This window comes from Engraulis encrasicolus, chromosome 24, assembly GCF_034702125.1.
Source record: "Engraulis encrasicolus isolate BLACKSEA-1 chromosome 24, IST_EnEncr_1.0, whole genome shotgun sequence".
Taxonomy (NCBI): domain Eukaryota; kingdom Metazoa; phylum Chordata; class Actinopteri; order Clupeiformes; family Engraulidae; genus Engraulis; species Engraulis encrasicolus.
In genome coordinates this window covers 43694163-43713285 of record NC_085880.1, presented here as the reverse complement: position 1 = coordinate 43713285, position 19123 = coordinate 43694163, and the positions used below count along the sequence as shown (strand labels likewise).

Below are 19123 nucleotides of genomic sequence, written 5' to 3'. Positions count from 1 at the left end.
TGGGGGAGGATTGGGAAATGACCCCGCCCGGACTCGAACCGGGGTCCCCATGGGCATGCAAGCTCAAATGTGGGGGGGCTTAGTCATTTTAGTTTAAACACTGACATGTCATGAGCAGGCAGCTGTTGTGAGGAGGACAGTAAACGCATCCGTGCCATCTGTAAAGGTGCTGTAGCAAGTCCTGTCGTCTAACGCTGCTGTTTTAAGAGCGCAGGCCTACAGTACAGGCCCAGATTTATCACCTCTGACAGGGGAAATACACTGCATGTGTAAAGGCCTCCTGTACTGTTAGCTGTACACTAGCTGGTTCGTAGGAAAGAGTGAACACAGGTAAACAGTGTTAAAGCTCCTCTCGAGCTTTTTCAGAAGGCTAGTGTACATTATATTACATTGTGAGGTAAGTTACCTTGCTCAAGGGCACTTCCGGCATGGAGAAAGGTAAGAGCACCCACATGCTTCCAGTAAAGACCACAGCCAGCTGTTCGCTTACTACATAATGTAGTTTATGGCCCAATTGAACCGGTAGAATCACAGTAATTCTTTATTTGTACAATCTATACAGATCTAAAGCTGCTGAGTGATCCAAACTCATTATGATCACCAAAGCTATAGTTCACCTCCTCATTTTATACCTCTGGCTGCTGTACACAATAAATACAGTACCTGTGTTCATATAACTCTTAACCCATTGACGCCTAAAGCACCTGCTACGTAAATAACGCCTGTGAAATGCCTAAGCCATTTTTGGGGAAATGTGAGGTCAGCCCATAGTGCCCCAAATATCTCAGCCACTGAAGCACATAAAAACATAATAAAGCTAAGACCATCATTGTACATTACAATATGTCCATTCAGCTCTGATATACTAACATGTTTCATTTTTTAAAAAGTCATATCTCATGAGGCTGAATGCTGTGTCATGCATGCGGTTTCACGCTATGCTGCATCACTGGGTCATCTAAACAATTGGGCCCACTCAATCTAGAGTTGATATTACACTGGCCTCCTGCAGAGGTTTACACTGACTTTTGACTGTTTGAGTGTTGTAAATACTCTACTCTAGGCTAAGTTTACGCTTACATATTGAAACCCTTGCCGTGTCTCAGATGCCGCACTTATGGCATATCATAGTGCTCACAGTGCACTGGGGGTCTTTAGTGCATAGTGTTGTGAAAAAGTCAGCGCACTATGCACTGTGCCCTGACTGGAAGTGACGGTTGAGCTAGCATTAGCTCACCAAAATATCGGTTGGCTACTGTTTACATTGCACAGTGTGTCGTGCTTGTATTTACATTTTCTTCATCCCAACTGGCAGCTATTTTGTGTACAATACTTGGCTTGGCATGAAAAGGTTGGTGTCTCAGCAACATTACTTACAGAAATACAGGAGACTGTTCACCAAACTCTTCTACTGAACTGAACGTCACGTTTCTTCCGTTTTATTGTCAAAATGGCGCCCGTTTAGTGCGTGAAGTGTCCACCGTTTTCCGCCATTGTTAGGGCATCATCCGGGTGCTTTCAGTGCACTTAACTAACGATTTTTTTCAATGAAAGCGCCCTATGCACTGAAACTTAGTGCTCGAAGTGCACAAGTGAGACACACCACCTGTTCTTGCTGAGTGCTTGGCTCTACATGTTCTGAACTGCACAATGTTAGTAGGGCTGCAGCCCATGGAAAAGAGAAGGACGATCTATCCCAGGAGACCAGCTTTAAAGAAATGCTCCCCTGAGAGAACTTTTTTAAAGGTATTTTTTGGGGGGCTTGTTGGCCTTTATTATTACAGGACAGCGTGAGAGTAGACAGGAAACAATTGGGAGAGAGAGAGATGGGCCACGGCCAGGAAATGACCCTGGCCGGACTCGAACCGGGGTCCCGTGGGCATACATACAAGCCTAAATGTGAGAGGCTTAGTGTGCTGCGCAACAGCACCCCCTGCCCCGAGGGAACTATTAGCGCTAATTTTATTATATAAGCTCAAAGCTGCTCTCAGGACTGTATTCTCACAGTTCTTACAGTTGTAGCAAGGATGGATTCCTGCACAGGCCTACCAGGCCCAGGCCCAGGGGCTCAAGAGTTCAGACGGCCCTGAAGCCCAATCCTCTAAATTTCCATTCTCATGTTGTGTAAAATCACACTTTTAACAACTCTATTTTCACATGTTTTCAGGGGGAAAACACCTGAATGCCCAACAATATAGGGTCTCTAACATCTGGAGGGGGCCCTTTCTTGTTGTCTGGCCCAGGGGCCCATGGAGTCATGATCCGTCCCTGAGTTGTAGGGCTCAGAACTTCCAGTGGCTCACTCCTGGTTCCAACTCGGTGCTCTGCATAGTCTGTCAACACAAAATGGAGCGATCCATCTAGAACACAACGGCTTTTCAAGCACCCTGCCCTCCAAATTGAGTTTTGTGTCATCTACTTTATGGTGACTTTTAGGTCTACAAAACCCTCCTAAGCCTGGCGAAAACCTATTTGGCAATGAAGCAAGTGCTCACAAGGCAAAACCTTTGACATTTCCAGCTACTATCTTTGTGTATTTTCTTTCCCTGCTGGGCCTTATACTGTACAATAAACAATATCTTTTTAGAGTGCTTGCCTGACTGGAGGCTTAATATAGTGCCGTGATTTAGGCGGCCAGTGCCAACAACTCCGAGCCCCACATTGCATTCCGCGGTGGAACCGGAACGCCTGATCGATCTCACCCCAAGGTCTCTTTAATGGGCTGCGTGAAAATGGCCGCACGGCATGCGTGTCGGTGGGAGGTTTTCCATTTGGCCAGCGTGCTGCCCACCCGCATCACAGACAACAGGAGCAGAGGTCAACGCACTGAACGCTCCTGGGATGATTAAAGGGTCTTGTATATAAGATTAATGGGGCACACCAATAGCATGTTAAGCCTATTATGTTCCCCTGCGTGTCAGTCTTGGAGATACAGCGGCGAAAGACAATGTCAGATAACATAAAATATCAGCCCCTTTAAAAGGCTGGTTAGGTGTCACATACATGAGTGATAGCCTTTGACATCAGTGTTAAGTGACGGGGATAACTTTCACGCAATCAGTAGCTAGCTCTAATTGAACTTCTTTAATGGCATCTCTTCTAACCCCGTAACCCATTATGTAAACCTTGTTCAGCCCATGGCCCTTTATTGATGTACTACACAGGATCTTTTTGCAATACATTCAATAACTGGCGCACCCAATATCTGTTCGGTTTCAAATCCATACTGCTATATGTCAGGTAAAACAAATTTTATTTTGCCAGAATAGTCTCACAGTTGCTTGGAAGGATTTGCTGAGATACAGGAGTAGATCAAAGACACTGAAAAGGCACATTTAAGGTCCTTGATTAAATTGAGAATCTGAACCAAACTCTTACAGAGGTTATTTAGACCTATATCAGTAAAAACCAAGCACAGAATATTACAGGCATGAATGAATGGATGACACGTTTAATGATATCTTTAGTCATAACATTCTTTCACAACTCAGGAAAGGTCCTTTATGTTCACGACTCTGGATGAGTTAATAATCTTTGCTTACAATCGCAGCAATGGCAGAAAATAGCTAAAATCCCAGCCAGTCAAAGATATTAAACAAGCCAATTATATCATAAAGACCCTTTGCAGTTTGTGTTTCTATTGAGCTATTATTGATTTACTGGACACATTTTTTCTGCACACCTCGAGGGTATTCAAACAGACCCAGGCAGCCATTTTCAAATTGGGAGAGCGAACAGTGCCTCACAGAAAAGTGCAACATGACAATTCAACCCCACCAGCCATTTGACATTAAAAGCGCTCCTCTCCCCCACTGTTTCCCCATCCCACTGGGCCTCCTTTCTGATCGTTCAGGCTTCCATCCTCTGTGCCTTTATTTCTGCCATATGCTGCAGAGACAAGACCATATTACAGCCAGCAACGAACGCTATTGCTGCACACTTTGACAGGTCACGTCGCTCTGAAAGCTTTAGCCCTCTTTTTTTGGACAATTTTGACAAAGGCTTAGAGGGATTTTTTGTGACAATTCAGTCCTGACCCAAAATTAAGTTTGAAACATAAAAACATCACCAAGTAACCATATTCACAAAATGCAAAAGCTGCTGCGGTAAATGCTTTAAAATTGACTTTAACTGTGGTGTTCAACTCAAGCATCATCTGTTTCAAATATGTGTCTGTTTGTGTGTGTGTGTGTGTGTGTGTGTTTTAAATCCACAGAAAAATTGACCATTTTGAATTTGAACCATTATTGCCCCTTTGAGGGTTGTTCCACCATAAAATGGCCAAACCATTCAATCTTTTGACCAGAAGACTGTTCTGTCCTCTACCAGTGATGCTTTTTATTCTTTCCCTGTCTTCCTCTTTTTTCAAATTGCTCTCTCAGATGTCAGTCAGCCAATCACTCGCTTCACTCTGCTCAGTCGGCCAATCACTCGCTTCACTCTACCCACTCATTTGGCTCTGTCAGAAGAAGATGCTCAACTAATAACAAGACAACCTTCAGCATCTAACCTTGGCCGCACTAGGGGAGCTGTTTAGAATCGGCTTACCGCCCCCCCCCCCCCCCCCCCCCCCCCCCCCCCCCCCCCCCCCCCCCCCCCACCGCCCCTCCCTCACCATTCCCCGCCTGGGACAATACCAAGCAGATATCTGCAGCCATTTCCACTACATAAAGGACAGCCTGAGGACATATGAGGCCCTCCACTCAAACGAAGACCCATTCCGTGGAGAGGAGAGGAGAGGAGAGGAGAGAAGAGAAGAGAAGAGAAGAGAAGAGAAGAGAAGAGAAGAGAAGAGAAGAGAAGAGAAGAGAAGAGGAGAGGAGAGGAGAGGAGGGGAGAGGAGGAGGAGAGAAGAGCAGAGAAGAGAAGAGAAGAGAAGAGGAGAGGAGAAGAGAGGAGAGGAGAGGAGAGGAGAGGAGAGTAGGGGAGAGGCGCTTGTCTCCATTCAGCTAACCACTTCAAGTGCTGCTGATTCGGGGGTCTCTAGGATTCATCCAGTATCTTGTTTTTTTCCACCTGCTCACTCACTATCTTTCAATCCTTCTTTTGTTTTTTTCCCACTCTGTCTTCACTCTTTCTTGGAGAGAGCAACGGTACAGAAATGTATGAAAATGGTACTTGTGGATGAACAGAAGAAAAAAAAACATTAATAAGAAAAAAAAATATTGGCATCAGAGCTCAGTGAGCCACATACAGGCTTGCAACACATCTTTGATTTCTCACAGTATTCTATTAGCATTGCCCAGGGGCTAAACGGGGACCTTGTAATTTGTTTAGCGAAAGCCCGCCAAGCTGAAATGCTGGGGAAAAAAACATGTTTGCACAGCTAGTCTCCTGTTTGTGCAGGCAACACACGGTAGGGGCAACGCACGGTAGGCTAGCAAGCTGCAAGCACACTACACTATCAGGGTTGCCAGATGAGACTGGTGATTTCCAGCCCAAAAGATGCACAAAACCCAATGTGCCCAATTTGCACTAAATTCTATTGATTTCTATGGCCATACATTTGCAGAAAAACCCACCCAAATGCCCTTTTTACCCATTTTTACCCGCAGATAGCCATCCCAAACAGCCCAATTGAGCGGGAAACAGCTCAATCTGGCAACACTGTACACTATCCCCAGCATCCGTGGTGCCATCATTTTATAGCGGGCATGATCTACATGCCACAGGCTTTATAACAGGCCCAGGGGCGGTGTTTCCTCCACCAGGAACCCTGTCAGGAGCATCCATCTATTCTCCCCACCAGAGGCGGACTTTCCATTAGGCAAACCTAGGCAATTGCCTGGGGCCCGTCCAACTCTGTCCTTCATAGGGGCCCCAACTGTCACACCAGTCGCGGTAAACACACCAAAAAAATATGATTGATCTTAGTTTGTCACTAACGTATTCGAAGATACAGTATATATGAGACAAAACACTAGAGTAGCTTCAAACCACAGAATTGTATATGTCTCTAGAATGACTTTTGAGGGTGCCATGATCATATTTCGCCTAGGGCCCCAAGATGACTAGATCCGTCCCTGCTCCCCACGACTTGGCGCTGATGTAGCGCTGTCCCACCGTAGCAGGTCGGATGACTAACGTGATAAGTGGCCATTCGCTTATGCCATGAGAGACTAATAAAGCCCTATATCCAGCCCACAGCCCGTCCTGTACACACAGAGTCAGGAGAAAGCTGCCAGCACTAGTGGCTCTAGAGGGGAAACATACAAACACACAGACACACGGGCTCGCACACGTGCACGCACACACACACACACGCAGGCACACACGCGCTAGCACGCACGCACACACACACGCACACGCACACAAACACACACACACACACACATGGTAGCACGCACACACGCACGCATTCGCACACACAAACACACACACACTCACACACACACACATACACACACGGTATCACGCTCACACGCACGCATTCGCACACACAGACACACACGCGCACACGCACACGCACACGCACACGCACACACACACAAACCAGCCTGCCATCCCTATCCCACAAAGCCTATAGTATGAGGCATGCTCTTGCATACAGTACATGCACTGCACTGTAGTGGTACGTCGTAAAACAAAACCTCCTTCCTCAGACCTCTGAGAGGCTATTTCACGGCCCTTCTGACACCCGTAAAAAGAAGAAGAACATCGATTTCTCACCATATCGATGGCACCTCCGTGCCGCTGATCTCAAGGAAGTCGTATCTGTCCTCCAGTTGGAAGTCCGTGAACACCAAGGCGATGGTGTCCCCCGGCTCGGCGAGTATACTCCACGTGCAATCGGCGCTGTTCTCGTACTCCGAGGGGAAGTGCGGGCTGGATATCGTTCCTGTGGTCCCTCTCAACGTGCCGCCACAGGAGCCCTCCGCTGTGTGGTGATGGGAGAAGACAGAGACAGTAAAACTAGATCAGGGCGGAGTTCCCAAACTTTATCATGACAACTTAAAGGGGTATGCCACTATTTTGGGGCTTAACACAGTTAAAATCGTTGGCCAGGGTTTATATAGGTGGTAAAGTGTCTTATTGTTCATGTAAGCCGTTGTCTTGTTTTAAGACAAGTTAAAAGAGGGAGCATGTCGCTAAGCTAGTGAAAGTCAATGTATCCGTGTAGCATGTAACAATGCTACACGGATCCATAGACTTTCACTAGCTTAGCGACATACTCCCTCTTTTAACTTGTCTTAAAGCAAGACAACGCTTAACATGAAAAATAAGACACTTTACCACCTTTATAAACCCCAGCCAACGATTTTAAATGTATTAATCCCCAAAATAGTGGCATTTCCCTTTAAGGCCCCCCATATTCCGGTAGATTACACCCAAGGCCCCCCAAACATGGGCCTTGCTTGCCACACTATTTTTTCTGTGCGACCGGTTTCACAACTCGATGAAGTTGGTTAATTTCTAAACCCATTCAAGTACTACAAAAAAACATAATACATACACAGTATATAAGCCTTGTAAAGAACCAGTGGAATAGTTTAGCTCATTTTGGTTTATTATGGCTTATTTCAGTTACCAGTCAATTTACTAAATTAATAATTTTATTTATATGGATATTGTTCTTGTGGTCCCCCTCAACGTGCCGCCACAGGAGCCTTCCGCTGTGCAACGGAACAAGACATAGACAGTAAAACTAGATTACTAAAGCCGGGGTTGCCAGATGAGACTGGTGATTTCCAGCCCAAAAGATACACAAAACCCAATGTGCCCAGTTTGCACTAAATTCTATTGATTAGAAATGACCATACATTTGCAGAAAAACCCACCCAAATGCCCTTTTTACCCATTGTTACCCGCAGATAGCCATCCCAAACAGCCCAATTGGGCGGGAAACAGCCAAATCTGGCAACACTGACAACAGCCATGTGATTCTCATACTACGTACTGTATGCATGGTTCAAACAAGATAAGGTGCTGTTTAGAAATTGAGCACAATAATGGACTATTAATAGCCACCATTTAATAACAGCAGAAAAAAAAAACCTGAATCGAACATGCACTGTATGTAGGCTACCATATGCACATTTTAATGTAGTTGATTATAGTACAGTTATAGTACAGTTGGTAGGTAACACTTTACTTGACATGTCCCTGCATAACACATGAATAACAGCTTTTATGAGGGGGTTAGATGAAACTTTTACTTTGACAAGTTGCTTGTCCTTTTATATTCCATGTTTATGAAAGGTTTGCTATGAATGTCTTATAGAATCCTTCATGTGTAGGTATTGTGTATAACAACTGCTATGCATGTGTTATGCAGTGACACACCAAGTAAAGTGTAACCGTACAGTGACATTTTTTTAACAATGTCTGATCCATTCGTCTTCCATTTATTGCACACACGTCTAATGCTGCCAATGACCTGAGCAATGACAAAGGAACATACAGTACATACCTCGACAAAATGGCGCCGGGAAATCCCATGATGCACCACTTCCAGGGGTCACGATGCACGTGAGCACAGCGTGACCCTCAAGGACATAGCCCATGACACAACTGTAGCGGATCTTGTCTCCGATGTTGTATCTGGACCCTTGAATGACTCCCTTTGGTATTAACCCAGGGTTCCCACAGGTATGACTGGGCAACACTGGAGAAAGAGAGAGAGAAAAAAGAGAAGAGAAGAGAAGCAAAAAACACATTAGATGATGCTTTAGATATATCAGTTAATGGATATGTCATCTCTCAAGGCGTAACAAAAGTTAGAAGGGCAAAACCAGACTGAAAGGAGCAGACAGTTGTATAAGTACATAAATCACGTCTCCTTATGACATGCTCTGTTTGTTTCCCATTTACCTTCGGGCACATGATGGAGAACATTGTTATGTTGGTGATTATTCGTAATGAAGTGCACACATTTATAAAGGAAGGAGAGAGAGAGAGAGAGAGAGAGAGAGAGAGAGAGAGAGAGAGAGAGAGAGAGAGAGAGAGAGAGAGAGAGAGAGAGAGAAAGAAGAGAGAGAGAGAGAGAGAGAGAGAGGGAAAGAGAGAGAGAGAAAAGAGGGAGAGAGAGAGAGAGAGAGAGAGAGAGAGAGAGAGAGAGAGAGAGAGAGAGAGAGAGAGAAACCCATTTACATATTTCAATATTCTTTCTATCTGCTGATTTTTGGGGCTTCAGTGCAGAAAACTCACTGATGTCGTTTCTGACAATCTCTATTTTTATATACGTAAGCAGGTGACTTTTCAATAACCTTGGGTGTTTATGAAGTCAGCAGATCTTTATCATGAAAAGACCAAAGCCAAACAAAACAAAACAGAATAGGCCTGCCCTCTCTTAAGCGTTGACAGCAGGTAGCCTACAAAAAGGGAAACATAAAGTATTATAATGCTTGTGACAGACATCACCAAACAAAGTAATGCGTATGCACGTATGGTACAACATTGACGCATATTTTATGCGCATACCTGTGCATAAAATAACTAGATTAGCAAAATAAGATTAGCAAAATAACGTGATTAACGCTTGATGCTGGCACAAGAAACTATGATATTGTGATGGAGGTTATCTGCCATATAACAGAGCAATTCCCAGCAGCCCTATGATAAAAAAAAAAATATGGAGATGTCTCACTAGGTGGTAAGAGCAGGATGTGTGGTGAAAGATGAAGGCTTCCTATCTATCCGCTGTTCAGCAGCAGCATCAGCCACGTGGTCTGTTGGCATTGCCTTTTATAAAATGGTGGCCTCTGTGGAACCACATTTTAGTGTTGCATGAACTGCATTTTTTTAGTTCAGGTTACTTAAGTATCTTAGTTGTGGTTACTTAGATAGACCTGGTTGATGGCGAGTCGTTTGAAACACATATGTTAGGGAGGTGCATGGTGCCCGTGCACATGGCCAAATGGAGAGAGGGTCAGGAGTGGCTTGCGGTCAGCACAGACGGGTCAGTGCACAGCCAAGCATGTTCACACGTTAGAAGGTGTGAACAGGGCTGGACTGGTAGTCTGGCATACAGGGCATTTTCCCAGTGGGCCAACAGTCCTGATTGAGTGTGGATGAAAAAGGGGCTAAGAGAGAGGCTGCTGATAACCTAACAGCTCGAGTTTAAAAGGTAGAGTAAAAGCGTTGCCATAGTTTTCATCAATAATGCAGACTGTTCACAGCCGCCTTGTTTAGTTGTCTGCTACCTACTTCCTGAGTGTTGAGGGCATGAAAACTGTTTGCAGCATTTGGATGAACTAATCCACCGACTTTTGACAGGTCTTCCCCTCTCTCCTCTAGTTATTTTCCCTGTAGCATTGCTATCAATGGTGAACATATTTGTATTGGTAGATCGAGGAGGCTTACAAGTTTAAAAAAAAAAAAAAAAACATGCTGTCAAAACAATAAGTTAAGGCCTTGTTGGGGCTGGTAAAAAATACAATGTTCTTCATTTCATGCTGTACCCATTTCTTATGATTGGGCATCCCCGCATCCACCTGAATACCAACTAAGAATGTCGTGAGAACAATGTTTAGACGATAAATTAAACAGTTTTTGCCAAGCATTAGCATAATAGCGAGCAATTACAAAGAGCAACAACAAACATCTGCGGAAAGTACCACTGACAGGTGTATCAAAACACCAGCATCAGAATTTTAATCGTTTTCACAGAGTAAGCCAACAACCTGCCACCGAGCTTGTTGTTCTACCAAGGAGCGGCAAGCGAGCGAGCAAAGTGTGCTGCAAGGTAAGTTACTAGCTGATAGGCCATGACAGACTGTTATCAATAAAAGTTCTCCAAAACACAATATAAAACCTCTTCTTCCACTCATTAGAAGTTAGTGCCTCATTCTCAATAATTAATTAGTATGCAAGCTGAGCCTCTTTGCTCCGTCAGCTGCTCCACCACCACCAGTGTTGCCAGATCGGGCTGTTTCTCGCCCAATTGGGCTGCTGAGGATGGTCGTGTGCGGGTAAAAATGGCATTTAGCAGAAAAACCCGCCCAATTTTTGCCATAGAAATCAATAGAATTGAGCGGGATTTTGTGCTTCTAGGCGGGCCGGGTTTTGAGCATTTTTTGGGCTGGAAATCATCAGCCTCATCTGGCAACCCTGTCCACCACCAGAGCTATTTTTACTCCATCTCTCTCTCCTCTCATCGCATCGCATGCTGCTGTGCATCATTAGCAGCATTGTTGGGAAGGTTGCTTGTGTAAATGGCAGGAGCTGGGATTAATTTGCCACCTGGCTACCGTACCGCGCGCCACAATCTCGGGACACGGCACGCCGCGCTACCTTACGAGTCGTGAGCAGGTTCACGGCGTGTTCCAAAGGTGTGTTGTTGTGTAGCTACTCGCGCGGTCGGTTGTCTCCTCTTGTCCAACCAGCAGGGACCTATAGCAGGAACTCATGATGCGAGAGACACCCTACCCCTACCCCCGACCCACAAGCTGATATCTGGACGAGATTCGTTCCAGCCTCAGGTGTCGTCTGGGGTTTGCTGGTGGATGTGTGCAGCTGTTAATTAATGCCTGATTAACCTGGATTTCCAGTATACCGGGATCGGCGGCAGCAGCAGCGTCAGTGTGTGGTGATTGGTTCAGATTAGCTGTACTGATTACAACATCAGTGTCGAGACGACAAACCATCACGCTCCTTCTTATTCAGCTCTGGAAAAAAAGTGAGATGGACACATCCTGACAGGAAAGCCTTTTTTTTTTTAAACGAGACATCTCGCTCAACGGAATGTGCACTGCTCCCCCCTAAAACCCACAAAAGACAGAGATAGGAGCTGTAACTGTGTGTAGCAGCAAGTGGGCGTATAAAGTGACTCGAGGTTCAAAGGTTGTTGAAAAATGAGTTGAGGGTGGGTGGCTGGCTAGATGGGTGACTGCTTGAACTGCTTGGTGCTGGGAACGGTAAACCTTTTAGTGGTGGATGGAGAGAAGAAGAAGAAAAAAGGATCAAACCTCTGGTCACCCTTGGAGAGAAGTGATGAGGGAAACTCATCTCTGCCAGTGTCGCCAGGCAGGAGGGGGACAGGCAGGGCAGTCCAGGCTATAGTGGCAATCTCTCTTTTCATCTGGGCACAGAGGCATGCACAGACATTTAGGTGCTGTTTCCACATAGCTGGATATTTTTATATGTGGATATTTTTTTCTCCTGGATACATTGGTTTTGCATTGGTTTTGACCTTCCGTTTCCACGTAGCAGATATTTAAAATCCAGTCATAAAAAGCAGGATACAATTTTTTTTACGGGGCTGAAACGCATTTGTTACAATGGAGGATTTATTTGTATCCACATGTTGCGTTTACACCTCAACAGGAGAAAAATAAACCCTTCTAAAAAAATATCCTGCTACATGGAAACAGCACCTTAGGATGGCAGGTGCTGAGGGGAGGGGGGGGGGGGGGGGGGGGGGCATGTGGAACTTCCGTCTGCCTTACTAGACTAGTCTAGGGGCTATATATCAGTGGCATTATTCAATTGTCACATGGTTTTGATTGTGAAGAATTTGCAGATGATTTCAGATCATGTCAACATGGACCGCAGTACATTGTGTCAACAAACTTTGAAGAAAGAGCTTTCACATTCAAAAGGGCATTTTATGTCCAGTAGGGTAAAGGGGTAGGTGCTTTAGCACCACCTTGTCCCTACTGTATCTGTGCCCACCTATGTCCGGGCCAGTTTCAGGGAAGAGACTTAGCCATAAAAAAGGGGAGCGTACCTATGTTCCCCACGTCCTATGTTCCCTGGGTCCCATGTTCCCCTGTCTTTGCATGGGAAAGGGGAACATAGGACATTTTTTTCTAAAAAAGGGTTCTATGTTGCCCGCATTGTATGCTACCAAGTCTTCAAATTGTGCCCTTCCCAAAACCATCCCTAAACCTAACCTGTTAGAAATGCAATGTTTAGTGAGTTGTTAATTTGTGCCCTTCCCAAAACCATCCCTAAACCTAACCTGTCGTAATGCAATGTTTCTGAGTTTTCAATTTGTGCCCTGACCAAAACTAACCCCCCTAAACCTAACCTGTCAGAGGTACAACAATACCCTGCGTTTTGCCATGCTTCAGCAGTCTTGGGAGCAGCGGGGAACATAGAACCCTTTATGAAAAAAGGGTCCTAAGTTCCCCGCATTGTATGTTTCCGAGTTTTCAAATTGTGCCCTTCCCAAAACCATCCCTAAACCTAACCTGTCGTAATGCAATGTTTCTGAGTTTTCAATTTGTGCCCTTCCCAAAACTAACCCTAACCCTAACTTGTCAGAGGTACAACAACAACCTGCACTTTGCCATGTGTCAGCAGTCTACTTTGAAGCAGTGGGGAACATAGAACCCTTTTTTGAAAAAAGGGTCCTATGTTCCCTGGAAGAGGGGAACATAGGACCGACCCCTAAAAAGCATTTTGTGTATGAATTTGTCAATTTGCTCTTTCACCTGTGTAGTCAAATTGTATTCTCAATGGATTCCCCTTTGTTATTGTAAGGGCGGTTCTGTTCTTGCATTGCAAATTTGACCAAGAAATACCCATATACTAATGCACTCAGTGAATGAATCTCCCACAGTGCAGAAGTAGGAGGGGTGTAGGCTACAAGGCAGACGAGTGTGTGACTATCTTTCTTTTTTAGCTGGACCAGTTTCAGGGCATAGACTTTAAAAGCTTTGAAAAAGCATTTAGCTCTTTTTTCCCACCTTGCTCTTTATAGTCATTCCTATGCTTGCATTGAAAATGTGACCAAGAGACGCCCATTCACTTAGTGAAAGTCATCTCTGCCACTGGTTACAAGGCAGCAGGAGGGAAGGGAAGGCATGGGGGAGGAGGCGAGTGTGTGCATGGCTATCTCTCTTTTCAGCTGGGCCAGTTTGCAGGGAGAGACTGAGCCTTCGGAGGGAGTCTAGCCCACAGTAACAGCCCACCATGGCCGTAGCCACATAAGGGAGGTCCAGACCTCCCTAATTTTTAGAGAAAATAATATATTTTTTTAATCTCAGTTTTTGCATGCATATCTTTTGCATGTTTTTAGTAGTTAACTAGTTTATTTCCAGAATTGATGTTGCCCATTCACAAAAGTGATTTTTTCATGAATACTTAGGCCTACCACCACCATCAAATTCATTAAAGTATTCATTATGACTGGGAAAATTGCACTTTTCATACATGAAAAAGGGGATCTTCTCCATTTTCCGCCATTTTGAATTTCCAGAAATAGATATTTTCAGCAGCAAACATATTGTATTTTGGTCATACTAGTAAATATTAGTTTATTATTTAGCAAATATTAATGAAAATACCAAAATGGGCAGAAGACAGCACAGTTTCAATGAGCAGCATGGTAGTTGCAATAGATACTCTGGGCACCATCCTACACAGTGCACCTTTAAAAATGTCTGTGGACCTCCCTTATTTTAAACTCCTGGCTACGGCCATGCAGCCCACAGTTGACCAAACTGGTCTCCGAGGAGGAATGGGCACAGGCGGTAGTTAAATTACTCATGCGAGCCACAGACAGTGTGACCTAGATTATCATGTGTTTTTTTTCTTCTTTCTTTTTTTTTTTTAAACGAATGGTAAGGGTAGGGAGAAACGGCTATGCATACAATTACAGCACACTAAATTGAATTTGCATACCAGTCGAATAAAAAACATTCTTCTTCTTCTCCCTGTGTGTGAACGATGAAATAAGAAACCCTTAGAAATAGAGAGCAATAGGCAATGGGGACGAATGGAGAGTTGAGATGATGGGGGAACAAAGACAAACCATTTTGTAAGTGGATTAACAAGACTGTCCCTTTTCCCCGGCACCCAGCAAGCACCTCTTATGGTTGGCAGCAGGGCCGCTGACAGCTTTGGCTGGGCCCAGGACAAAGTCATCAGAAAGGGCCCCCAACTCAATACACTCAATGTAATGGAGACCGACTTCTGGGCCCCATCTCTCCCTGGGCCCGGGACCATTGACCCCTGTACCCCCTGTCAGCTCCCTGGTTGGCAGTCCACTTCGCTTGTCTGAAGGTGTCACCTTCACCAGTGATATTTCTGAACAGAGACCTTTAGTAGTACAAAAATCAATTGCAGCATCTCTCTTGCCTTCTCTCTCCACCATTGCTCTCTCTTTCTCTCTCTCTCTCTCTCTCTCTCTCTCTCTCTCTCTCTCTCTCTCTCTCTCTCTCTCTCCCTCCCTCCCTCCCCACCCCCTTCTCTCTTCTGTCTACTTCCTAACTTCTCTCATGCGGACCGTTTATTTCATTACTTTCAAACACTGTATGTATAGCCGATGCATCTGAGAACATTAGTCATCATTTCTCATCTTTTTTTATTGAAAAGGTTCTCTTGGGGGAAATATGACACAGATAACAGAGGCTTTTTAAAATATTAAATATCCTATTTGGTCTCTCCAGCTTTGTTTGGCTTATCTTCCTTTTTTCTCTCTTTCACTCTTTCTTCTCTTTCTTCTGTGGATAAAATACACTGAAAATAATTGACTCATGCCGCACAGCACTATCCCATAACACAGTGATAACAGTCCACCCTTTTCCAATTCATGAAACAATTTCTGGATGTCAAAGACTGTGTGTGACTCATGAGTTGTCACAATAAAAGAAAAACTTATTACAACTAGAAATGCACTGCGAGAGTGCAGACCTCCGCCAAGGAAGCTGTTTGATGACTATGTTACACCCAGTTTTCATCTTAAGTCTCCCTGCCTTCTTTTTGTGGAGTGTCAAAATTCGCCCTGTCCCGCAATTCAATTTGTGGTCACTAGGGGCGTCTAGATTTCTAGCCTAGCAATGACGAAGAATCTTTTTTAAAATCCTGGTTCCGGTTTGTGGTCCGGATCACCACCAACATTAATTACTTGTTCCTTTGGTCAACCCCACAAAGTTTCATCCAAATCCGTTGATACGTTTTTGAGTTATCCTGCAGACAGACAAACCAACGCGACCGCGGCCTTGGTGGAGGTAATGGCAAATTGTTCGGGAGAAATGAGTGGGGTAATGCATTCCTGTTAGGTTCCAACTGAAAGTAAAGAGTATCTTTAAATCAGCAACTGTGAACATACACATGTCCAGTTATCCTTAAAAAATCCATCATGAAATACAACTAGAGCAAACTGCATAACACAGTGACATGCACCCAGCAGCATACAGCGTTGTCAGTGAGATTAACATCACTGAGAAAAATATATACAGGGACAGCAGCCATTACGATTTAATGACCGTGAAAGGAGACGCCGATATATTTTCCACTCTTTAATGTTATGAAGAGTGAGCAGAAAGAATGGATTGCAACACCATATTCTTGGCCAAATTACATTGTCTAGAGCTGAGAAGATTTGTTTGTGAAAATGAATTACATACACCATGTTTTCATAGCATGATCCTGCACTTGTTTCTCATCAAAAATATGTTGTCATTCATTGTTTTTATGATGGCACATACTCTGGCAGCGTGGAAGGCATTCCATATAGACTATGGATGTTAAACATGGGCAAAAAGCCATCAATCCCTATTGCGGGGAGAGGGATGACAAATTTAAAGGTGAGCTCAAGTTGTTAAATGAAGATGTATGGAGTCAGAAGGGGAAACAAGTTGTTTATTTCTGCCAACGGTGCGGCTTGCGCGATGGATTATTATTCCCCCGTGAGAGCCCTTAGAGAGGGCAGCGCTAACCTTAGCATCTGCTGTTTAGCACCATGCATCATCAGCCCACCGCACCTTGGCACCAGATACCTGTTTTCATGGAGTCAGTGGGCCTTTCTCAAAACCTAGTGCAGTGCACTTCCAAGTGTATCAGCCTAATTAGTCACACCCCAGTGATTGGATACTCTTTATTAGTCACAATCAGTGATTGGATATTCCGAAGAGTTCACCAAAGAGTATCCAATCACTGGGCATGACTAATTAGAATGATACACTTGGAAGTGCACTGCACTAGGTTTTGAGAAAGGCCCAGTGTGTTCACAAACTGCCACTCCGAGGGGCGGCGAGGAGCAGCACCACACACCAGTACTTTGAAGCCATGTACTTATGGAAGCGTGTATGGAATTAGCGTTTGATTATGCAGGGTTCTTTGTTCGACGAAAAGCTGTTGTTGTTTTTTTACCTAACAGGTTTTTGTTTCGCGAATCGTACTGCAGTATTCTATTTTCATAGAAAGTCATATTGATTCTACTAAAGCACCTGTGACTGCTGGTCTAATGGTGGATTTCTTGTCTTTAAAGCCGTCGGCAGATTGGTGTGGGCAGGGCTGGCGTGCATTCCTGAAATACAGTAGGCCTACAGCACAGGCAGAGCACATGGCTCGCTGTTAAAGCGCAATCCTGTCTGTAGCACAAAGAAAAATGGTTTCAGGGCTGATCGTGTCTCATCACAAAGCAAAAAGCCCTCCACAGCCTTCCTTTCGTCCCCGTGACAGTGAATACAGATGGTTTAAAAGGCCTTCGTTATGGTGGCAGACAACAGTGGGAGTGAGGGGCTAATATGCGTCAAGGATAGGCCACAGCAGAGGCATGGGCTAGCGACAGAATGCACCTCGGTTAGCTACTTCTAAAGCTCTCTATACACCGAACAAAGGCATTGTGGAACTCAATGAGTAAATTTTGTGAATGCTCTACCTCTACCTTGGCACGCTCCCTTAAGGTCATGTAAACAGCCCGTGTGTAAACAAAACGTTAACAAACCTGAAGAGAAGGTGATGCTGACGGGTCAAGCATCAAGATTCACAATACATCATATAGCCTACATTCGTACATTTTGCAGGTAAACCTTCATTGAAACGGCCATACCTGTCCTTTCATGCTAGTCGTGCTTTCAAAGAAACGAATATATACTTCCAACTGATGCCAACCTTGACCACTGTTACTGTACACATTTTAGGCCAGCAGCCATATTTGTCAAGGGTGACAGGACCAAACATCCTGTATAAAGCTAAAGAGTCCCTGTAGGCTTGTAGGCCTACTGCAGGGTCTGTATTTTGTCATGTCATAACCTTTTTGCCTTGAACCACAGAAGAATTTTATAAAGAAAAAAAAAATCCCTCAATCTGACCTGGGAAAAAAGCAATTATCTTTTTTTGTCCATCAGTATCTTTTCGCTGCATAGATAAATAGTGTTGTGTTTTCAAATAATATCCTGAAAGATCAAGAGGCCCTTTTTTGAGGCCCTTTTTTGAGGTTACTGTTAAACTCTTTGCATTGCTGGTACACTAATAGAGACCATCGATGTCAACACTGCATGCAATGCTACATGCAATGTGATTTACTGAATAGGATCTTGAAGATCACCTAGTCGTTTCGAAGAGTACATCACATATGTTTAAAGGTCACACAGGCTACTGCATGTGTGTGCTCTGATCGCATCTTTCTTTGCGGAACACTTGGAGGGATTAGATAATACAAAGAAAAACAGATGTCAAGGAACAGAGGAAGACAGTGGTACTCTTGCTCAGGGATATATGGAGTGTCCTGTTCTTTCTAGCTTCATGTCACTTGAACTGTATTTGTCTTTGAATACCCGAGAGCTCTTAAGTACGTAGAGGGCCGGTGAGTCTAGTGGCTTGTCTCCAGGGTTGCCAGATGAGGCTGATGATTTCCAGCCCAAAAAATGCTCAAAACCCGCCTAGAAGCACAAAATTCCGCCCAATTCTATTGACGTCTATGGCAAAAATTGGGCGTTTTTTTCTGCAAAATGGCACTTTTACACACGGCCATCCTAAGCAGTCCAATTGGGCGGGAAACCGCCCAATCTGGCAACACTGAGTCTGATAAGAAGGCAAGCTTTATACAGCCAGACCAGGAAAATACAACAAGACGATCAAGTGGCGGGTTGCACTGGTCCAAGTGTATCCAGTGTTGCCAAAAGAAAATCAGCCAAAGTCGCTATTGGCTCGCTGAAAAGTTGCTAGAAGTTGCTAGATGACGTCATGACATTGCGACTGGGTGTCTATGTGTGGGGACCCGGGTTTGGGTTCGATCTGGGTCATTTCCCGGCCCTGCCCCATCCCTCTCTCCCCTTCATTTTTTTTGTTTTGTCTCATACTGTCCTGGAATAAATTAACTCATACTGTCCTGTCATTAAATAATACTTTAACCTCTTATGGCATGACTTCTGTTAAAAATATGCTGTTACCAGAATGGCAATGACCAAGTCCTAATGTATTACTAAAGGGCCTGTGTCAGGTCATAGTA

At 44.5% G+C, this 19123-nt stretch overlaps 1 protein-coding gene across 1 annotated transcript in view; it reads right to left on the bottom strand.

Moving 5' to 3' along the window:
- LOC134441358 (CUB and sushi domain-containing protein 1-like) overlaps positions 1-19123 on the bottom strand; it is a 617842-nt gene that overhangs the window by 277766 nt on the left and 320953 nt on the right. Inside the window, exons 4-5 of the mRNA XM_063191634.1 lie at positions 8411-8605; positions 6670-6877 (exon numbers count right to left, since the gene is read on the bottom strand). Coding sequence (XP_063047704.1) covers positions 6670-6877; positions 8411-8605 — 403 coding nt within the window. The remainder of the gene's footprint in view (positions 1-6669; positions 6878-8410; positions 8606-19123) is intronic.